The sequence below is a fragment of the Rhinatrema bivittatum genome, chromosome 3, assembly GCF_901001135.1.
Source record: "Rhinatrema bivittatum chromosome 3, aRhiBiv1.1, whole genome shotgun sequence".
Lineage (NCBI taxonomy): Eukaryota > Metazoa > Chordata > Amphibia > Gymnophiona > Rhinatrematidae > Rhinatrema > Rhinatrema bivittatum.
In genome coordinates, this window is record NC_042617.1 from 119301296 (window position 1) to 119325653 (window position 24358).

Sequence of the window (24358 nt, forward strand, 5' to 3'; positions counted from 1 at the left end):
ATTCCTAACATTGTTTGCTTTTTTTGATCGCCACAGAACACTGGGCTGACAATTTCAATGTAATATCCACTATGATGCCTACATCTCTTTCGTGGGTGGTAAGTCCTAAGACAGAACCTAACATCGTGTAACTACAACAAGGGTTATTTTTCCCTATATGCATCACTTTGCGCACTTGTCCACATTATATTTCATCTGCCATATGGATGCCCAATCTTCCAGTCTCGCAAGGTCCTCCTGCAATTCATCACAATCCGCTTGAAATTTAACTATTCTGCGTAATTTTGTGTCATCCGCAAATTTGATCACCTCACTCTTCGTACCCCTTTCCAGATCATTTATAAATATTTTAAAAAGCATGTGTCCAAGTACAGAGCCCTGAGGTACTCCACTGTAAAAACTGACCATTTAATCCTACTCTCTGTTTTCGGTCTTTTAACCAACTTGCAAACCACAAAAGAACATCACCTCCTATCCCATGACTCTTTAGTTTTCTTAGAAGCCTCTCATGCAGGACTTTTGTCGAACAACTTCTGAAAATCCAAATACACCACATCTACTGGTTCACATTTGTCCACATGTTTATTCACGCCTTCAAAAAAGTGTAGATTTGTGAGGCAAGACTTCCTTTGGGTAAATCCATATTGACTTTCCATCAAATCATGACTACATAAATGTGTTTTATGATTTTAGTTTTTATAATGGTTTTCACGATTTTTCCCGGCACTAAAGTCAGGCTCACCGGTCTATAATTTCCCAGATCACCCCTGGATCCCTTTCTAAATATCGGGGTTATACTGGCCATTTTCCAATCTTCAGGTACATTGGATGATTTTAATGACAGGTTACAAATTAATTAATATGGAAATCATAATACGTTTAGTAGAAACTATGGATGGGTGAAGAGTACTACCCTATTGTGGAAGTACTGCATATAAGGTGGAAAATGAACTAAAGCCTGAAGCTCACTGACTCTTCTGGCCGACATTACTGCTACAAGGAATATTACTTTCTATGTTTGTAACTTGAGAGAAATAAACTAAGGGATAGATTTTATAATTCTACGCGCGCGCGAACAAAAGTACGCCGGATTTTATAAGATACGCGCGTATCTTATAAAATCCGGGGTCGGCACGTGCAAGGGGGTGCACATTTGTGCAACTTGCGCGCGCCGAGCCCTGCGCGCGCTGCCCATTTCCTCCACCTCCCCCCACCTAACCCACCCCCCCGGCCCTATCTAAACCCCACCCCATACCTCTGTCGCAGAAGTTACGCCTGCTCGAAGGCGTAACTTTGCGCGCACTGGGCTGGCTGCCGTGCGCCGTGTTCCAGTCCAGGGGCTGGTCCAGAGGCCGCAGCCACGCCTCCGGAACGCCCCCGGGCCGAAACCACGCCCGCGGCACCGTGCGTCCCGGGGCTTTGCGCGTGCCGGAAGCCTATGCAATATAGGCTCGGCGCGCGCAGGGGTTTTTTTTTAAAAGGGTTGCGCACGTATCCTTATGCGCGTAACCCTTTTAAAATCCGGCCCTAATGGTTCAAGTGGTTTCATCATCAGTTGTGCCAGAACCATGTTTAGGCCTCATGGAGCAGATGGTTTTACAACTGCCATAAGCTTTTCATGAACTTAGAAATTAACAGAAGAATGAATATTGGTTTACCTTTGATTTGAGCACGATAAGCTGCTATGACACGGAAATGTACAGATGAGGCGCTAAGCCCTGAAGCAGAAAGTGAGTGCAAATAACTCAGTAACTAACTGGGTTCACACATATGACTGGATCTAAGAAATTGTGTTGGCAACATATGGAGAACCTTTTCCATTTAAAATCATAGGCTCTTCTAGTTGATGGTTTTCTGTCGACATTGTGTCCTCAACCTCCTTGGGTAAGGACAAATTGATGATTGATGGGTGTTCAATATCCAAGTCGTCAAGCTGAGAAAGGAAAGGTTTGAATGAACTAGACATCTCTCTTCTTGAATTAATAAGAGATGGATCTGAATTGAGAGATATCGGAGGGCTGCTGGACAGCTGTTCTAGATATGCAAACCAAACTCGTCTAGGCCATGCTGGAGCTATGAGGATCAGATGGGGCCAGACTTTGAACACTTTTTGGCACCGTTCTTGTTGTCAGTGGAACTGGTGGAAAAGCGTGCATGAGATTTGCATTCCAATCAAGCAGAAAAGTGACCTGAGCAGATCTGAATTCACTGGAAAGAATGGAGCAGAACTTTTCCATTTTTTTTGTTTTGTTCTGATGTAAATAGGTCGATTGCTGGAGTCCCCATAGACTGAATAGTCCCGTCAGCTGTTGCCTGCTGCACAGACTATTTGTGTGGTTGAAATATTCCACTAAGGTGATCTCCTAATGTGTTGGAGATCCCTGGAAGGTATGTTGCTTGCAGGACAGCTTGATGCTTTGCATGCCCATTTCCATATCGTTATCATCTCTTGGCAGAGAATCCATGTGCCTCCCTGGTTACTTGGTTGTCTATTTGAATGAGAATGCTCTTCATTTGGAAGAAGTGAGTGACTGTTACAGCATATCTGATCATTCTCAATTCTAGGAAGTTGATCTGAAGTCGTCTTTCTATGAATGACTAAGTTCCTTGACTTCAAAAAGGCCCATTATGGACCTCAAACTTTTTGTGAAGGCATCCATGGCCAACATAACTTGATGAGGAAGTAGATGTATTGGTGATCCCTCCTGAAGGGTGTAGGGCTTTAGCCACCAGTGCAGTTTCATTTTCATTTCTTGTAAAATTCTCACTTTGGTTGTCAATGATTGAGTTAGCTGGTCCCATTGGGAGCGGAGACCCAATTGCAGGAACTGTATGTGAAGATGTGTTAGTGAAACTACATGAATCATGGCTGTCATGTGGCCCAGAACAAATAGAACTTCTCTGGCTGTGACGTGATCCATATTTAACACTCTGTACACAAGGGATCTGAGAACGTTCATATGATCTGATGGGAGGAAAGCTCTCTCCTGCAAGGAATCTATCCATGATCCAATGAATTTGATTTTCTTGGAGAGAATTAAAGTTTATTTCTCAAAATTCACCAGGAACCCAATGACTATAGGAGTTGAATTGATCTTTGCAGGGAGGTTAGTACACCTTCCTGGGAATCTGCCATCACAAGCCAGTGGTCCAGGTAAGGGAAGACTTGGATGCCCTGACATCACAGATTCACTGCTACTATAGCCAGGCACTTAGTGAAAATCCTCTGTGCTGACAGGCCAAAGGAAAGCACTTTGTACTGAGAGCGGGAGGAGTCCATCATAAAGCACAGGTGATGTAGTGGGATGGATGGATGGGAATATGAGCGTAAGCATCCTTTAGATCCAGAGTGCACATCCACTCCCATCTTTGGATGAAGGGGAGAACTGTGTAGATGTTGGGTTTGAAAAGTGGTGAAAAACTTGGATTAGTTAGGACTTGTTGCATTGCTTTTGGTTGCCGGCACTCATACTGTTGAGCATGAGTCAGAAGTTGTTGCTGTTGCAGAAATAGAGGCGGCATTTGGTATCACTGAAATTGCCAGAAGGGGCATCTATGGAAAAAGGGTTTTTTAAAAGCATAGTAAGTATGCCTTGTAGAAGACTGCTGCGATGGTTACATAGAAAGGGGCTGTCATATGCTGTTCCTTTATTTGAGCAACCGTTTCTCAAAGTTTTTCTCTGAAAAAATGATCACAAAAGCAGGGGACATCTACCAATTTATAATGGACATTATCACATAGGCTACTGGATCTTAACCAATGGAAGCCGATGAGGAACATGCTGTGGTATTCAATGCTTCGTAGATGGATTGAATAAGATGGCATGTATACTCTTCTGCATCCTAGAGTGGTTGAAGATATGTGATTCCGCCTTCACAGGGAAGAAGAAAAAGCTTCAATTTCTGTATACTATCATGTAAGTACTTAACCACATCAACCTGCTGAGTGGAAATCTGTGTATTAAGCATGGAGCTCTGGAACACCTTTTTACCGAAACTGTCCAGTAAACTAGGATCCTTCCCTGGCAGAGTATTAGAGTATATTTTTCTTTTCTTTCCTCTTTTAAAAGCAGATTCTAACATGACTGATTGATGGGATAATTGCACTATCCCATCGAGGGATATATTTGAGGTCTAGTTTCCTAATAACCAGGGCACAAGAAATAGGATTTTCCCTCATTTTTGTTTGCAGTTCTTGCAGGATATCATGAATAGGGATAACTGCTAGCTTTGCTGGTGTGTCCAGAATTTTGAGACCAAAGACCTTTGCGTGAGGATCTTTTATGTTTATTCACATTAATGCCAAGCACTCTTCCCAACTTATCCAGAAACCTGGAGTAGGAAAGGTAGGAAGAGACGGCTGAGGGGGGGATATGATAGAGGTCTAAGATCATGAGAGGTTTTGAACGAGTAGATGTGACTTGGTTATTTACACTTTCGAATAATAGAAGAAGTAGGGGGCATTCCATGAAGTTAGAAAGCAGCACATTTAAGACTAATTGGAGAAAATTCTTTTTCACTCAATGCACAATAAAGCTCTGGAATTTGTTGCCAGAGGATGTGGTTAGTGCAGTTAGTGTAGCTGGGTTCAAAAAAGGTTTGGATAAGTTCTTGGAGGAGAAGTCCATTAACGGCTATTAATCAAGTTTACCTAGGGAATAGCCACTGCATTTAATTGCATCAGTAGCATGAGATCTTCATAGTGTTTGGGTACTTGCCAGGTTCTTGTGGCCTGGTTTGGCCTCTGTTGGAAACAGGATACTGGGCTTGATGGACCCTTGGTCTGACCCAGCTTGATAATTTCTTATGATCTTAAAGGTCTTTCAGTGGAAACAAGGTCTTTCAGTGGAAACAAGTATCCTTGGAGGCTTTGGAAGGGGGTAGGAGGGGATTCCCAGCAAACCCTCTTCAAAGGCTGAGGTGAGAGGACACTAATCCAGGACCTCAATGATGAAGGTGGCGAAACAGAAGGGATCACCTCTGGTACACATCCTCTGACTGGCTGGATTCTGCTGCAAGCGAATACCAGGACTGGGACCACTTCATGGGAATTCTGATGATGTATTCTTATGAACTAGGAGTACTGGGAATCCTTGTGGAAATAAATCTGATATCCTGGAAAGGAGAGGCTGACATGCGCCCTCTGTCCTGGTGTGAGTGGTGGAACATCCTCTTCTGACACTAGAATGGAATCCTGAACATCTTCCAGACTTTATAAAACTTGGATTGCAGGCTGATTATTTGTGAGCGGTACCAGAGGGAAAATGGGTTCGGAGGTCTCCAGATGCATTAATTTTGTTGGTTTAAGTGCCCTGAAAATTAGTGAGGGTAGGGGAAGGATACCCCCTTCTGCCCCTGTTAATATTCTTGATATGCCAGCATACAGCTGCATAGGAAGCTCTGCAGTTTGATATGTCGATGGTGGAACAGGTTTAATTGGCAAAAGTGTTGAGGATCAATGTTTTGGGGCTCAATGTGTCAAGAGTGTTTAGGATTTATGCATCAATAGTGCCGATACGCCATTTGCTCCATGTGTTATGTCAATTGTGCTGATGCACTCAAGATTCTGTGCTTCTTCGGTGTTGGCTGCTCCACAGAGTGGTGCCTCTTTTTCTTCAACACATGCCATCTCTGCTTATTCAAGTCTGACGACTTGGCTTGTTTTACCAATAGGGGATCCTGCTCAACTTCATTCCCAAGGAAGCACTTTGGAAAGAGGACAGACTGTGGTTTCTGAGGATACTTAAGCAGTTCCTCCATTTTCCCGGCCTTGGAGTTTTGTGTACGCGAGGTAGTGGTAAGCACAGGTCATGTTTGCTGATAATGGACATTCTCCTATCACAAATACAATTCTTGAAACCACTCAATGTGGCTTTCTTCTTACCAGACATTGTGAACAAAAACATTTTTTTTTCCTAAGCAGCAGCAATGAAAAGTGATGTTTTGAAGCTACTGAGGCAACTTTTAAGAAAAACGTTATGAAGATTTTTCACAGAAAAATATAGAAAGAAGTACACATCTATGCTGAGTGGGATCAGGAGGCAATGCCCATGAGGGAATTCCCACACATGCTCAGTAGAGCAAAAACTCTATTAGTTAAGAGGTCAGTCCGTTTGGTGTCGCTGAATGACATCACTCACATGTTATGGCTAATTCAGCCCTGCTTGTTGACAGAGAAAACACATTACACACAGACAATAGATCTCCTTCCAGGACGAGCTTACATTCTAAGCAAGACTAGAGGCAACAGATCTTAGGGAGTGGCAGTGGCAGAAGCAGTTTGGATTCCCTGAGTTCAAGCCAATTCCTCTAACCATAACTTATTCCCCTGGTTCATTTTGGAGGCACTTTTGAATAGCCCACATATGTTTGAAATGTAGAGGGGCACTTTTAATCCGTGCACATCGTAGCAGGTTTGCAAAGGGAAACCGCATGTGCAGACTCCTTTTGAAAACCAGCAGCCACAAAGAAGGTGCACTGAAAGTGGGGCAGGGACTCTGCACTTGCTATTTGCTTGGACAGCGGGGGTGCTCCATTTTCTCCAAGAACGGCTCTTCACATCCCGGCTAAAAGTAGGCATGCTAGGGAAGCTGGCCTGCACTTTTAACCAGGCAGTGGTGGTGAGGTGGGGGCAATTTGTAGCCAAGCCATTTTACACTATTTACATAGGTAAATGGCTTTGAACAAAGGTTGGCATCTCTGGTACTGGAGAGCCATGAATGGGTCTGGTTTCCAGGACATCCACAATAAATATGAAGAAGATATACTTCCATACAATGGAGGCAGTGATATTTATTGAGGATGTCCTGAAAACCAGACTTGTTTGTAGCAATCCAGGACTGGAGTTGCCTTCTCCTGGCTTTGAAAACTGGCCTCTTTTTGGACACAGGCATTTCAGAATATAACTTCTGCAGAGAAGAAAGTTGCACAATATAAACTTATAACACTTACCAAGCCTGCTGCATACATGGGTACTATAACAGGCTGCTTTTTATTGCCTGTAAAAAGCTGTAAGAAACAGAAAAATGATTATTTCATCTATATCTGTAAAAAAAAAAAAAAAAAAAAATCCACATTACACAAATGCTCTTTGAAATATAGCTTCTATTTATAGTCTCTTATACATTATATGGAGCTCCAATGAAAATGGTATTGATTTGATAACTATTTCCTAACAGATTAAGTAGAAAGAGCAACATTCTATCTAGCATCAGTTCTAGGCCAATTCCCCATTTTTCCCTGACCTTCATCCCCAAAATCAATCCCTAGATTTGAAAACTAAAATAGTCTAATGTCCCCCCCAACGGCCAAGCTTCATACCAAGTAGAGTTGAGCTACGTCCAGCTATTCAAAAGTTATTAAGGGCTGGACACACATACACACGTTTGATTTGATAAGCCTCTCTGCACATTGAATTGGGACTAAAAATGTGAAAGCCAGATAATTACAACTTCCTGTTTTACTAACAAAAGTACAGTAGTTTTGTACTCGATACAAAAGAACACACATTCAGAATGATGAAATGCATGTGTTTTCACTGCTGCTGATTTAAAAGGCAAAGTGGTTCAAAGAAACAACTGCTTGCTACTTTTTCTAGACCATATCTTTATGCGTCTATATACTTACAATATTCCTTGTGTCGATTCCCAGGGAGCATAAGAGCTTTTTGTTGCTGTGGGAGCCACCCCACTGGTACCTCAGCCCATGAGTGTCGTGGATGTCCTGCAGCTCCGTCCACACGTGAAGCAGCTCCCTGTGTGCCCAGCACAAACCATGTCATCCCCAGTCACCCACGGGACTCAGAAGTGCTACCACCTATTCCACTTTTAATGATACACTGCACATTCCAATTAGACTTTTGTGCACAAACACTGGTGTTTGGGGAGCTAAAATTACCAGAGTGCTCTCAGAACAATTAGTATTCAGACTTCTAATTGGAAAATGAAGCCCATACCAGACAGGAGAGGGTCTACTTAAGAGCCTTCATCAACCATCTAATTAATATAGCAATTTGTAGTAAGTGTAAGCAATAAGCCACATCCTAATTAGCTGTCTCATTTAGGAATCAACCACAGAAGGGAAAAGGAGAGACTAATAAAATCACAAGGTATTTATTGATCAAATATAGGAGAAAAAAAATTTGCAATCATATTGTTCATGGGACAAATCTGATTTGTTAAAAGGTTACAATGCCTTTTTTTTATTGAGACAACACAAATAATATACATAGGTATTGCTTCAGAATAACTTTCAAAGTCAGAGACTACTTCACATGCTCTGAAAGTCTATTCAAAGACATCACAGCTTCTAACAAATCCAATTATTGATTAAAGAAAATCAAACTGCGTATTAGCAAATAATGACAGATAATTTATGGTTCTTAAGAATAAATTGAATGTAATACTAAAATTAATTCTGTAATCAGTTAACTTTTGCTTTAAAAAGGTAATATTTGAAAGGAAAGGAATATTAAATAATTTCCCTCTTCTCTGTTTTACTCGTCTGTAATGCTTTAGGTGAATTTTTACACATTGCTTCCTGAAGTTATTCTTTTCTTCAAATCATCTTATTACTGGAACCAAAGCAGTTCTGCTATGCTTGACATCTCTGACCCAAAAGGACAGAAATGATATGGTCTTTCACACTTGTATCTAACTCCTTTGAAATGGCACCACACAAATTCCTAAACTGAAAGTCAGAAGCTCCGTTTAATACAAAAGAAGCTTTAAAATAATCCCGCAAAGGCTACAGCAAAGTATTTACAGTTATCTAAAGCAGGGCTATTTAGTTCTAGTCCGCAAACTAGTCTGCTTTTCAGGTTAAACTACACTATAAAAATTCACCTAATATATGCAAATATATCTGATGAACATTCATTGTTTATATCCTAAAACACAGACCTGTTTACAGTCCCCAAGGAGCAGAACTGAGTACCCCTGCTTTAAAGCTGCGGCATCTGTGAATTCCCCTTGAGTTGCTATAAGTCACGTTGTGAAATGAGATCCTTGGGTTCCAGGCATGTCTCCATCCTTGGGACCTGGATGGCAAACCTGCTTGCTCTACAGAAGTATCCTACTCTCAGCCACTGTTCTTAGTCTGTGGGCATGAGACAGGAGTATAACCTAAGCAAAAGTCACTAGCATTGAGAAACAACTGACTGGGTAATAAACAACTGATAAACAGAGGTTCTGACCCAGAAGCACAATGCAATGGAATCCATGGTGCTCACTGCCACACAGCAACTTAACAGTGCAGACAGGCTGCAAGGAAAACACATGGGATGTGCCCCCCTCCCCCCAAATATCCACAGTCATATGCTCTGTTTATAATCCTTACCCAGTATTTGCCATGGCCTCCCCTAGTTTTGCCTCCTTGACCTCTGTTTCCAACAAATGCCTCAGCGAGGTGAGCTTCTCTTCCACATCATTCACAGGGATAGAAGGAAAACAGACCAGGAAAATTCGCTCCAACCGGCCTAGCAATGACGACTGTTGCAAATAAACAGCAAAAAATTACACATTACTTTCTCTTCGTTCATTTTCTACATAAAAATATGAATTCTAGGCGGCTTAAAAAAAAAGGACTAAAATAAAACAAGCACAAATGTGAAGAAAATCCCATAATATAGTGTAATCACTTAAGGAAAGCTGGGATCGCGATATGCTGGAGGAATCTCTTGTTAAGTAGTTTTATGCTAACAGTGTCTCACCGAGCACAGCAGAGCTGGCCAGAGCCCCTCGATAAGACGTGGACAGTGGTGACAGTCTCTTGATAAAATAAATACAAAATCACCACATTGTTAACACACCACCGGACAGGACTGTACAACTTAAATTCTAACCAAGCATTTTCACTGATATTAGGGAACTAAAGGCCAGATGTACTAAATCTTTTTTTTCCCCAGACACAAAATGGGAAAACCCCTTTAATATATATCAGATACACAGTCTCCTCATTCTGTTCACCATTTTTTTTTTTCAGTTCAGGTTTAAGCAGCACTCACAGGAGTACCATATGGGATTAGGCCCTGGTAACTATTATCCACTTGATGACACAGCAGGAATCTCACAGCAATTCAGAGAAGAGGCCTGTGTTTGCCCTTTGACTTCTCTCCCTGGAGATGTACTCTCCTGTTTGAAAATCAGAGAAGCTTCCTTCTTTCCCGGTTTCTTTTCATTTATTTATCTACCACTGATAATGTTCAAATGGGTTTTGCTAATGCAACTGTAACCCCCCCCCCCCACTACACTTCACTTTCCACATTCTCCCATAATTTAGTAAGAGCTAAAAAGATTAGGCTGCTGAACTTCTTTGGGTCCATATTTTAAGTTTCAATCCTTCTGTAAAGTTCATTGCAGAATTCCTATCCATTGCTGTGTTAAAATTTAGAACAGATAATCTTTTGACTTTTCAGCCTTCTGTTGTCAAGTTATTTTAACACTGAATATGAGCAGACTATTTTATCCATCATTTATTCAAATACATTAACTCTGTAAATGTTGGAAATTCAGGTCAAAATGCAAGTTGTTTTCTTTTTTTTTTTTTTTAGGGGGAGGGGGGGAGTGATGACATAAGTGGTGGAAGAAAAGCCTTTTGGAGAACTATCCTTCCAACCTCAGGTCTATTGCGGAAAAAACTGCTAAAAGTATTACATAAAATTTTCCCTCACACAGAACAAAGAAATAACCTGAGTAATATTTATGCACATACCATTATGGATTACATTTATCATTCCTAAAAAAAAAAAAAGAGGTTTGTGGCTAAATGGGGATCTTTGCCTCTGAGGTGATTCCTTATTTTACCCTGGGACCTTTTGTTTTCCCCAATGAAAAACTCCTTTCCCTTACAAATTCTTGAGCTAACCTGCAGGTGACACCCTGACACCTGCAGTATCCTGAAGTTACTGGAAGCCGGGACTGAGTTAATCCCACCTCCTTAAACCAAAATGAGGCTTTGATTGCTTGGTCGCTAGTTCTAAGGAGTTGTAATGTGGTAACATTATGCAGTATTACCAGTCGGGAAGCCAGAGTCCTGGGTTCTAATTGTTATTGAGATCCAGCACAAGATTAGTTTGCTTAGAATGTACCAAAAAAATCTTCATTTTTTACTAAGAAGCACAACCAACCAGTCCCTGTGTCAGGACTCTCTCCAACTTCTGAACAGTACCTGTGGGGAGACTCTTACCAAAGCTTCCCCCAAACACTGACTAGTTTAAATAAACCTTAATTAGGTAGTGTTATTTGTATGATCCCTTTCCCCCGTTTTGTAAGTTGTATTTTTCATATTCACTGTTTCTCCTTTTTCTTAATAAATTGCTTTGTTTATTAGTCTTGCATCTGTAAACAATTGGTGCTCCACAGAATTTGATCACTGGGGAATTCTAGTATGTTTTGTGTTTAGAAACTGTGCGACTTTAGAAATCACCAGAGGATAGCTTTTGGGACAGGGGACTTGCCCAGAGGCACGCAGGAATCAGGTTGGCGGGCAGGAGGTGGACAATATAAGGATGCAGGCACAGGTGGGTCCCAAAGAGTGCTTGGCATGACCTTCCAAGTGTCAATGGGGTTAACCCTGGGTGGGTGTTAATGGTAGCACTAAGGTGTTAAAGTTTGATAAGCCACTAAGGCAGACAACTCACATTTTCCAAAATGCCTACATTTCAGTGGTCTTGCTTCCACCACAATTACCAACCACTTGTGGGTCTATGCACTAAGGTTAACTTAGGTCTTACCTTCTAATTTTCTTTCCTTGAATCCCGACAGGATATAGACTAGACATAGAATATTTGTTCCACTGCCCTTTCAATCTTTAGGACTGAATCTGGGTTTCCCCATTCTGCAGCATTGGGAACACCTTAGCTAGCTTCCTTAAACCTGTCAGTTTGGGATCCGATTTGGGCACTTCCCTGGGTTGTTCCTCCATCGGCTTTAAGGCTTGCATTACCTTTGAAATAAGGGCATTCAGCTCTTCTTTCCTAAACAACCCAACCGCTGACTCTTCTGTAGCTGAGGAGAGTTCCCTTTCCTCCTCCTCCTGGGAATCGCCCCATGCTGAGCTTTCCCTGTGCGCTGATAACGAAAATATTGTGACTCCCCAAGGATACATCTGAGCCTGCTTCCATTCTGGTGTAACCTTTTCCATAAAGGGTCCCACCAAACCCTGCCCCACAGTACACCCTGGGGTGCCTGGATGCCTTTCAAGGCACAATATGCTGTATGCATTATTAATACAAACTCTGCAGAGAGCTCTTATACTTCTGCTCCCCCAGGGGCCCTGCAGCTCCAGGTTCTCCTCGGGACACCTCCAACGCCGCGGAGGCATGGTGAGACTGCATCTCTGCAGAGTTTCCTGACCATAAAAGTGCAGGAACCATGGCTGCAAAACTCTTCTGGAGCTCAGGAAGTGCGCATTCCTTCTGCGGCTCTGTTTTTCTCACCGCCTGCCCTTCCCCCTGAGAACTACCATCTCAGTTCAGACAAAACAATCCTGCAACACTCGCTATTTACTGCACCTACCGCATTTCCTACCTCTCTCTATGTGCCATGGTCCCATGGGGAACTGGAGACAGGCAGTTACTGCTGTGAGCTGAGAGGGAACCCCTCCCCCCTGCTGTAATGCCATTTTGTTTCTTACCTGATCACTGCACAGGCATTCAAGGGGGAGATGTGAGGCTCCAGTGAGTCTGAATGCCCCTAGGGAAGAAAGATCAGTTTTCCCAGACTGTCATCCACCATTTTCCCTGACTTGGCCCCAGTTACTACTGGGGAAATCAACCCTAAAAAGGGCTGTTGCCTTAGGAGCTTCCTCTGTCCTCTTCCCTGTTTCTCCTGCTGGACCAGAGACTACTACCATCCGTTGAAGGCAGAGAGATACTGACGCCTCCCTTGCTGTACCAGGATACATTGGGAAAAGAGATGCCAGACCAAAGATGGCAATCTGCCTCCATTTACTAGTTGGGAGGAATAAATCCCACGTCTGGACTGGTCTACAGGACGAGGAGGCAGGGGAACGTTTGTAACAACATGCATAGTCGGCAAATATATGCCCAAGTTACACCCAGTTATCAAAAGGAAAGTATAAGCATACTTAGCATTTTGAAAACTATGCCACCAAACTACCCGCACACAATTATACTGGCTCAACAGTTTGCAGACATTTTGAGGACATTTTAAACGCATGCTTTTGAAACTGTAAATACAAACTGCTCCCCAACCCTGCATCCAGGAACAACTCTGCTCGGTTCAGGGAAACTTATGCATGGATATGCCATATGTACATGTTTATTCGCATACTGGGCATGTAATTTTGTCAAAGGCCATTTCAGTATGTCCCTTTGAACATTATCCTATAAATGCTTTCTTCAAATTTTTTCTCTATGAGAAAAATATTTAATACAAAGAGCCCTAGGGATTATCACTGAAGCAGGGTTTAGCTCATCCTCCCTACTTTCCTAAGCTCACTGGAGAATCAGCGGTTAAGAACCGCATTAACCTAAAGGTCAAAACCCAGAGTAACCCAGAAGTGGCATTCTAACTGTCCAGTCTTCTGGATGGACTAAAGGTGAGATTCTAATGGCTAGTAAAGAGAAGGAAAAACAAAGTAGGAATTTCTACTTTTAATTAAATCTGTCATAGGTATAATCTATTTACATAAATATTCACATGCACTTAGAAACATGAAAGCAGAAAAAGAACATATAGCTTATTGTGTCTGCCCATCCACGCCAACTGCTCAACTATACAATCCCTACCACTCCCCCTCAGAGATCTCCTGTGTTTGTCCCATGCTTCTTGAAATCAGATAATGTCCTTGTCTCCACCACATCCACAAGGAGGCTGTTCCATGCGTCCACTACCCTTTTTGTAAAGAAATATTTCCTAAGATTACTTCTAAATCTAGCCCTTTCTCACTTCATCTTGTAACCCATTTTTCTAGAGCCTCCTTTCTGCTCAAAGAGGCCTGCCTCTTATGCATTAATACCTTGGAAGTAATTAAATGTCTCTATCCTATCTCTGCTATCCTACCTTTCTTTAGGATATACAAGTTTAGATCTTTAAGTCTATCCCCATACATTTTACAATGAAGACCTCTGACTATTTTAGTAGCCACCCTTTTATTCCAGTTTAAAACTTTTAGAAGGTACAGTCTCCAGAATTGTACACAGTATTCCAAATGAGGTCTCACCAGGGACTTATACACTTGTTTGGCCAACTTGAGACCATCAGATACAATCATAAGAACTTAAGATATGTTATACTAGGTCAGACCAAGCCATCAAGTCCAGTATCCTGTTTCCAACAGTAGCCAATACAAGTCACAAGTACCTGGCAAGTACCCAAATATAAATCCCGTGCTACTGATGCCGGCAACAAGCAGTGGCTATTTCCTATTGATTAATAGCAGTTTATGGACTTCTTCTTCAGGAATTTATCCAAACCTTTTTTCAAAACCAGCTACACCAACTGCCTTAACCAGATCATTTTGCAATGAATTCAAGAGCTTAATTGTGTGCTGAGTGAAAAAGAATGTTCTCCGATTTGTTTTAAATGTGCTACTTGCTAACTTCATGGAGTGCCCCCCCTAGCCCTTGTATTATCCAAAAGAGTAAATAACTGATTCACATTTACCCGTTAAGTCCTTTCATGATTTTGTAGACTTCTGTCATATCCCCCTTCAGCCATCTCCTCTCCAAGCTGAACAGCCCTAACCTCTTTAGCCTTTCTTCATAGGGGAGCTGTTCCATGCCCTTTATTATTTTGGTTGCCTTATGTAGTTTCACTAGTGCAACTATATCTTTTTTTTATATGCGGCAACCAGAATTGCACACAGTATTTAAGGTGTGGTCTCACCATCCTCATCAGTAAACACAGAAACAAAGAATTAATTTAGTCTTTCCATGAGGGCCTTATCGTCCCTAATTGCCCCTTTAACCCTTCGATCATCTAATGGTCCAACCGACTCTCTCGAAGGCTTCCTGCTTCAGATATATTTAAAAAGTTTTTATTATGAGTTTTTGCCTCTGGCCAACTTCTTTTCAAATTCTCTCTTAGCCTGTCTTATCAATGTTTTACATTTAACTTGACAATGCTTATGTTTTTTCCTATTTTCTTCAAATGGATCCTTCTTCCAATTTTTGAAGGAAGTTCTGTTGGCTAAAATACCCTCTTTCACTTCACCTTTAAGTCATGCTGGCAATCTTTTGGCCTCCTTTCCACCTTTCTGAGTACGTGGAACACATCTGGACTGTGCTTGTAAGATGGTATTTTTTTTAAACAATGTCCACACTTGTTGTACACTCTTAACCTCTGTAGCTGCACTTTTTTTCTATTTTTCTCATTTTATCAAAGTTTCCCTTTTGAATATTTAGTTCTTATTGTCTCCCTTCCTGTCATTAATTCAAATTTGATCAGGTTTTGATCACTATTGCCAAAAGACCCCATCACCATTAGCTCTCTCACGAATTACTGTGCTCCACTAAGAATTAGATCTAAAATAGCTCCCTCTCTTGTCAGCTCCTGAACCAATTTCTCCATAGATTATTCCATCCAGGAACTTTATCTATCTAGCATGCCCTGATGTTACATTTACCCACTCATCTAGGATCCCACTCTTGATTCATGCATAAAATTTCACCTCCTATACTGTACCATTCTTTTGGGTACTTGCAGCCCAAACGTATGACCCTGCGGTTTTTTTTGTTTTTTGTTTTTTTTTAGCATTAGCTGACAGACTCTAGACTATTCCTTGAACTTCCTGGCTGTCTATTCTGTTTCATATTTTGGGATCATTTACAAAAGACAACCTTTCCCTTCCGTTCACTTACAAAAATGTTGAAAAGAAACAGCTCAAGGACCGATCCATCTTGCACACTAACAATACCTCTTTCCTCAGTATGAACTCCATTTACCACTACCCTTTGTGGCTTCCCACTCAACCAGTTTCTAACCCAGTCAGTCACTTTAGGGCCCATTCCAAAGGCACTCAATTTATTTATAATTTGCCCATGTGGAATTGTGTCAAAGGCCTTTCTGAAATCTAAGTACACTCCATCTACTGCTCTCCCCTGATCCTACTCTCTAGTCTCCCAATGAAAGGAATTACCAGATTCATCTGACAAGACCTACCTCTGGTAAAACTATAAATCATAAAATGTTAATATATGCCAGAGTTACCCGGTGCCTGAGAAGAGAGGCCCAATACAGGGCCATCACAAAACTCAACCCGCACGGCCTGAGGCCTGACCTGACCGTCACAGGGCCGTCGTGGAGCTCATCCCGTGTGGCCCGAGAGGAGAGGCCAGACAGTCACAGGGCCATCACGGAACTCATACTGCATGGCCCGAACGTTACAGGGCCATTGCGGAGCTCATCCCATGCAGCCCAACGCGCAAGAAGAGGCCCGACCGGTTCAGGGCCATCGCAGAGCTCATCCCACATGACCCTAGAAGAGAGGCCTGACCGTCTCAGTGCTGTTGCAGAGCTCAACACACATAGCCAGAGAAGAGGCCCTTCAACAAGGAGCCCCGGAAAAGAGGGAGAGGCACTGATAGAGTGTGTGTGTGTGTGTTGGTGTATGTATGAGAAAGACAGAATGAGTGTGAAAAGCATTTGTGTGTGCATGTGTGTGAAAGAGCATGGGAGTGAGAAGCCAGTGTGTGTATGTATGAAAGAGAGTATGGGGTAAGAAGCCTGGGTGTGTGTGTATGAGAGCATGAGAGTGAGAAGCCTATCTGTGTATGTATCAGAGCATGGGACTGGAGAACCTGTGTGTGTATGTATGAAAGAAAGAAAGCATGTGGGTGTGAGAGACAGCTGGTGTGACAGAGCATGAGGGAGTGGAAGCCTGCATGTAAGAGAACGTGTGTGTGTGTGTGTGTGTGTGTGTGTGTGTGAGAGAGCACGCCTGGGCTTAAGAGTGTGTGTTTGAGTGAGAACCTGCGAGTGAGAGCCTGCATGTGTGAGAGAGAGAGCGGGCATGTGAGAGGAGGAGCATGAGTGGGAGCCTTGTGTATGTGAGAGAGAAAGCATGCAAGAGTGGAAGCCTGTGTGAGAGAACGTATGTGTTTAAGAGAGTGCATGTGAGAGAGAATATGTGTGTGTGTATGAAGGAGGAAGTAAAGAAGACAAGAGGAGAAAGAAGAAATAGAAATAAGAGACCCTGAAAAAAGAATTAGGAAAAGACAGACAAGGGGAACAAAGAGGCTGGGACCAACTGATTAGAAAAATAAGAGACAACAAAGGTAAAAAAAAAATTAATTTGACTTTCACCAATTGGAATATGCCATCTTTGGGAATGTGCATCTTATATATTTGCATTTTGCTGTTTCTTCAGTATTCCAGTGTTCACAGAGGCTGAGGCAGGTTTCTCAGGCTTTCCATTTCAGTTTTATCTGTATGTTTGTTTCTAATTTGAAGTCCCTTATTCTGTATTAGGTAAGGCTTTGTCTATATTGCACATGTGTGACAGAAGTGCAGTATTTTGACTAGTGTGTAGTTTCTCGGTAGGGATTTGTAGCAGTTTGGCTTGTTCTGTATGCCCACCTCATAGTATATTGGTGTTCTAGGGCTTGGTGTAATGTTTGCCTTTGCTGCCTTTTTTTTTTTTTAAGACAAGGTTGCTGCTGTTTGAGTCTGAGAGTTTCTACTCTTATGGTATGGCATGGGAAGATTCTAGATATTTTTTCGTAGGGATTTGTCTTACTTCAGAAAGTGTTTGGCATTGGAAGAAGTTGGTTTTGCTGTCACTGAGGTGGCACCAGAATTTGAATATATATATTTTTTTGCATGTCCTAGTTCTGTTCTGCACCTATTGCAAATCTTAAGTTCTTATGATTATTAAGATTATTGCTGTTTTATTGTAATTATGATATTCTCTGCATTTTTGAAAAGAGGATTCATAAAAGAATACATTTACATAACTGGATCTGATGTTTCTGTTAAACTTCTGTTACTTTTTATATGATGTGTATTTATAAACTGCAGTAAATATAAAATAAATTAATATAGAATAATAAGGTATTTTTAATGCCGGTAAGTGCTTGAAATAGAATTAAAAGATTTTAAAGCATCACTCATGATGAAAATACTTAGAAATCCATTGTCAAATGCACCCTACGGCATTATTTATTGATAAGAGTAAAAATAATAGGACCTAGACTTGTATGTCAACTGCCCACCCATGTTAACTTTGGGCCCCCCCTCCCCCAAACTTTCATTTCTGGCTTCACCACTGATATATGCATTTAGGGTCCAATTCATAAAGATCTTCTCAGAGAAACAGAATGGAAGAAAAGCCTTAGTGAATCAGGCTCCTAATGTAGCTTCCTGTGAAGTTTGTTTTAACACAAGTAAATGCTAGCTTTAACATGTGTTAAAAGAATGCACAGTAAAATGTCATCCTAGTAATATTTTAGTTCAAAATACAGCCCAATGAATGTTGAAAAAATGGATACACTTGCTATATTATATTCAATAGTATGCTGAGCTGTTATTTCATGCTTCATAAAAATACCACTAGTGATTAAGTCACATCATTACTAATTTGCTTATCCATTAGTGCATGGAACATAAATGGGCAGTACAATTGCAGGGAAATTCAGAATTTGAGCCTCATGAAGTACGAACAACTTTCTGGTAAGCAGCAAGCAGGTTTGACGTGCAGGCTCATGGTTCCCATACATGAAGAGAACCAAAGGGGATCCTGCTCACTCCCCAGAGCAGAGAAGAGAGGCTGTTGCTTGAAGGGCAAAGGAGCCACCAACTCTGTTTATTCTTTTTAATTGGAAATATGATGCTACTGTGGGACCCACTGAATTCAAAGAGGAATTAAAGAAAACTGAAGTCTCTCAAAGTAAAATATTACCGAAGATACGTATTTACAACACTAAATTGTATTCTATAATTAAAATGCTTCCTCTCTCCCCACAAATTGTCTGATTTCTTATACTGCAAGTTCTTTGAGGTAGGCTTCTACAGCCTTCAATACCTGTTTACTCTTTGTTTTGGTTAATTGCTTGCTGCAAGCATGCGCAGAGGGCATTTAAATAAACTAATTTGTATCGGATCCCTCAGAAACATGCCTAGCAAGTGTACTTATTTGATTAAGTTACTGAATCTGGTCTTAATGTTCAGACATTTGACACCAAACTGTATGACATTCACTTCACTTCCCTAAACTCAGCAGATGGATTTGGGAAGCCTGAGTTGTGCAAGATACTTTCAGGTAGACAAAGGGGCCTAATGCAGTGACGGCGAGCTCCAGTCCTTGAGTGCCACAAACAGGCCAGGTTTTCAGGATATCCACAATGAATATGCATGAGATAGATTTGCATGCACTGCCTCCATTGTATGCACCTCTTTCTCATGCATATTCATAGTGGATATCCTGAAAACCTGGCCTGTTTCTAGCACTTGAGGACTGGAGTTCGCTATCACTGGCCTAAAGTAATAAGGTGCACTGGGGCTGTATGCACATGCTTAGCAAGCGGCTGCGGATTTAACAAGGAGTTTTGCACACACAAAAAATGTGCAGATAGTCTTGCGTTACTATGTGCACCCAAATCAGCATTATTCCATGCAAATCTCATGTTAATGACAGTATAAGCTATTACCTCCCACCCCTCCCCAATGCGGAGAGATGCACAGGTTTAATCCCAAGTTTACTTAATGCTTAAAATTTAACTGCTGGTCAGAGGTGGAGTAAAGTTCCTGTGGTCAATGTTAGTCTAAGGTGCTGAACATGGAGTTCATGGTGCGTCCTGTGCTCTAGATTTATGCACAGAAACCCAATTTAGGATCAAATCATGTTTCTCTTGGATTGTGTTTTATATACAGAAAACAGGATTTCTGTACAGAAAACATATGCACATATTGTTTTATGTGTGCTAAGCTTCTGTGCTCCCTTTAATTGTGGATGCATTAGCAAACCATTAGCTTACTGCAAGAGGAGTTAAATATGTTTTTAGCACATGCATTAAGAAACTGTACATTGACTTTCAGAGTACAGTTTTAATGCATGGCTTATACTGGGTCCAAAGAGAGAGAGAAAGAGAATGTTACATGGGTAACTTTCCCTGGATATTCAGCAGAACATACCTGGATAAGCATAAGCCTAAGTATACCCAGGTGACTTCAGGGCCGCTATTTTTCCCAACCACACTTACCTAGGTATTACTGAATGTACCTGAATCAGGTAATACTGAATGTCTCTGCTCACCAGTTAAAGTTGATTCCCGCCCCTGAATACCTAACACTGCCTTTGTTTACCTGGCTAAATTCTGTCTGGGTAGTGAGTTATCCAGATAAAATATATCTGAGAATTGGGGGAAATTCTGAAATCTCATTTTTTGTCTGGGTAACTGCAAAGATTACATGGACAGTGGATTTGAATTTTGGCCTCTCATATATATCTAGACAAGCCGTAAAGCCCGTTAAAACGGGCTACATCCCTCTGTCTCTCACCTCCCCCTCATTCTCTCTCCCCTCACTCTTCACCACCCCCCTCCCCCACTCCTCCCCACCCTCCCTCTCCTCTCACTCAGTCCCCCCTCTCCCTCACTCCCTCCCACTCAGTCCCCCCCTCTCCCTCCCTCCCACTCACTCAGTCCCCCTCTCCCTCCCTCCCACTCAGTCCCTCCCTTCACCCACCTCCATTTCCTCCCGGCGCCGTAAGCGCGACTTCCCGCAACCCTCACCCGGCTCCATTAACTCCTCCCGCTCCTGCCGGCAGATCTCGGGGGGGGGGGGGGGGGGGTCACTCCCGCGCGCGCGGCAGTGGCCCCCCCCGAGATCTGCCGGCAGATCTGGGGAGAAGTAGCGGCACCGAGCGCGCGCGGTGCCGCTACTTCTCCTCCCGCTCCTGCCGGCAGATCTCGGGGGGGGGGGGGGGGCGGGGGTGACCCCCCCCCCCCCCCGAGATCTGCCGGCAGATCTGGGGAGGAGAAGTAGCGGTGCTACTTCTCCTCCCGCTCCTGCCGGCAGATCTCGGGGGGGGGGGGGGCGCGGGAGTGACACCCCCCCCCCGAGATCTGCCGGCAGATCTGGGGAGGAGAAGTAGCGGCACCGGCAGGAGCGGGAGGAGAAGTAGCGGTGCTACTTCTCCTCCCGCTCCTGCCGGCAGATCTCGGGGGGGGGGGGGGCGCGGGAGTGACACCCCCCCCCCCGAGATCTGCCGGCAGATCTGGGGAGGAGAAGTAGCGGCACCGCGCGCGCGCGGCGCCGCTGCTTCTCCTCCCGCTCCTGCGGCCCCCACCGCCATTTTTTTTTTCTGACCAACGTCCTTGCCCGCACATGCGCAGTAGAGCTGCGCTCTACTGCGCATTTGCGGGCCGTCGGTCACAGGCCATTTATAAGGTAGATAAACAAAATCCGTAAAATGTGCTACTTATGATGCACCAGTATTTTTAAAATCACTTATTAGTAATATTGCCAATACTGTGTGTTCACAGGCCTCATCATAACCAGTTAGAGCAAAGTGTTTCATAGGCACCTAAAATGTCTAAATAAATCTTCCAATCGCATATTATTTAATTCAATCTAATACATAAGCAGTTAGCAAGACCATTTTAGGCACATTTTGCCAGTGCAAACCACCTACTGCTTTCATGTCTTTCCATCTATGTATCAGGGGCCCTTCTCTGTGGATGGATTTGGATAAAATTTGGTAGGCTTGTGCCTAAGTTTCTAACAATCCAGTCAAATTTCAGCCACATCTATCCAGGGAGAAAACCCCTAATAGATGTGCAGCCCGTTCCTGAATTTACAGGAGTGGGCAAGAACCAGCATGCAACACACAATACCTTCTTTATGTTACACTAGAAGCATACACTTCAACTTATTTAAACTGTTTATTCAATAACAAACAACTAAAAGTCCACAAAGGTTCAGGGATCATGAATCAAAAACCCCACGATGACACTTGCCTGCACGCAGTTCAAAATTCATCTGCTAGGCTGATCACTGGGACTAGATTTTACGATCACATACACTGGTGTTTGCACTGGCCCTCCATATTTTGGAAGGTGCAATTTAAAATCATAATTTTGATTCGTGCTTTGAGCAAGGATATCTCAGTAGTAGTTAGTTTGCTACTAAAAATATAAACCAGGGAAAGCTTTAAGATTGCAGGCCATAATCTACTGGATGTACTATCAGTTAAGCAAACATGCTTGGCTGAAACATTTTTCATTGCAGGTCCTGGTATCTGGAATAGCCTACCTGACTAAATTCGAGTAATTCACACTCATGGAGGAATTCTGCACAGGGCAGAATTTGTACAGAATTCCTTCTCCTCCTGTGCAAAATTTTCATACTCTGCCCAGAATTTGGAAAGTGGCCCGGCGGCTGCAAGCAGAGCCCAGCTGCTCATGGCCAAAGATCAGAGAGGTCCAGTGGGCTGTGAGCGGAGCCCCTATTTCTTGTGGATGAAGTTTAGGCCCAGCGGGGAAGCGGGTGGAGTCCATCCCGCCTGCAGCTGAAGACACAGATAAGAGAGGCCCGGGACAGCCACAGGCAGAGTCCATCCTGCCTGCAGCTGAAGAAGACAGTGAGGCCCAGACTGACAGTGCAAGAGAGGAGGTCTGCGTATGAGGGCGCGTGTGTAAGAAAGAGGGAGCCTGTGTGAGGATGTGTGTGTATGAGAAAGGGACAGAGGGAGCCTGTGTGAGGGGCTGTTTGAAAGAGGGGTCAAATTCTGGGAGTGGAGGGCTAGGGGGTGGAGATAGAGCAGAAGGGGTGGGAGAGATAGTGGAGAGTGATGGAATTAGGGCCTGAGAAGGCAGAGTGAAAGGGGCATGGATGGCCAGGGGAGAAGGGAGAAAGGGTGGAAGAGATGCTTCTACAGTGTACTTCTAGAGAAATTCTGCGCAAAAAATGTAAAACTCTGCATCTTTGAATAATAACCTTTCTGTATTACATTTTATATTAATTACTCAAAGACAGATGTATATTGTGTTATTTTGACCAATATAAAGTATGCAGAATTTTACGTTTTTCTGTGCAGAATTATCCCAAGAGTAGATTCAATACTATTTAACTTTTAGAAAGGAGGTGGAAGCATTTTTCTTTAAACAGACATATAGGGACCGAAAACACTATTTTCCCTTTTAGATTGGTGAGTGGCAGAGTCTGTCTTTTGTTTGTGTTTAGCTTTTAACTTGACTACACCAAGTCATTTTATTGTTATTTTATTCTCCATTGTTTTATGTTAATGGTATTATGTATTTATTATAACCCACCAAGTACTTTGGATTGAGTGGGCTAAAAAAATGTTAAAATAAAAATAAATAAATGGTATCAGTAGTATAAAATAAGCCTTATCTCCCCGCTAACAAGCATATAGAACACAGAAATAAAGGAAAGAAGAATTTGAACGCCATAAATCTGCACAGGAGTGATCAGCAGTTGCTTTATACAGATATTGCTTTTAATCTGAATTTTTCAATTCCAAGACATCCAAGACAAACAAATGTAAAACAGGTCACCTGAGTTCTGCATCTGTAAACACACAGTGTGGAATACTTTTGGGACCCACAACAATATAGTTTGCTTTTTGCCAAGATATAAATAAGCCCCTTTAATGTTCAACAGCCCTTTGGGGTTAGGGGGAGGTAAATCCTTGCTATAGGTACTTCAAAAGCAAGCATAATTAATGAAACAAGCTTTCCGCATGACTTTCACAGTAGGAATACCCAATATTGCATTCTATCTAAGGGCAAATGCCAGAATAAGCTATTAAAAGATATGATGGATCATTTCCCTCTTAAGGGGCAAAACACCAGAGTCATGACTTTAAACTGAGCCCTATCATAAATACTGGAGAACAGCGTCAGCACTAGTTCTGACTGGAGTGCCAAAATAATTATCCTTGCTGCTGCATTTTGAACTACCTGTAGCCTGTAACGGATGTCTTCCTGGGAAACTCATGCACAGACTATATTGCAAGATATCCAGCTCAGGAATGATCAGTTCTTGCAGTACTATTCACAAAGCAATACAGGAGATTTGCCAGGTACTTATGACCTGGATTAGCTACTGTCAGTAGCAGGATATGGGCTTAATGGATATTGGTCTGACCAGAATAGCACTTATCTTCCCTAAGAGGTTGATATCCTAAAAAAGCACTTTGGGCTCCTGAAGTTAGATGTCTATGGTACCTAATTTTCAGTTAAAAGTTCACATAAACTCCTAAATTTAGGGCTGCTATTCAATTGCCAAGATTCCTAACTTAGGTGCCTAATTCTAAAAGTTAGTGCGCTAAACTCCTAACTTTCTTTTCCTGCCCTATCTCTGCCCCTGTAACTACCCAATTTTTAGGATCCTTAATTTAGACACTCAGTCCTAATGAATTTTCAAAAGAGCCC

The 24358-nt window shown here is 42.4% G+C and overlaps 1 protein-coding gene across 5 annotated transcripts in view; it reads right to left on the reverse strand.

Moving 5' to 3' along the window:
• The window catches only part of AFTPH (aftiphilin), a 157762-nt gene that overhangs the window by 46591 nt on the left and 86813 nt on the right, over positions 1-24358 (reverse strand). For all 5 annotated transcript variants that reach the window (XM_029593631.1, XM_029593635.1, XM_029593633.1 and 2 more), the window contains 3 exons: positions 9337-9488; positions 7627-7753; positions 6952-7008 (listed from right to left, as the gene is read on the reverse strand). In XM_029593631.1, coding sequence (XP_029449491.1) covers positions 6952-7008; positions 7627-7753; positions 9337-9488 — 336 coding nt within the window. The remainder of the gene's footprint in view (positions 1-6951; positions 7009-7626; positions 7754-9336; positions 9489-24358) is intronic.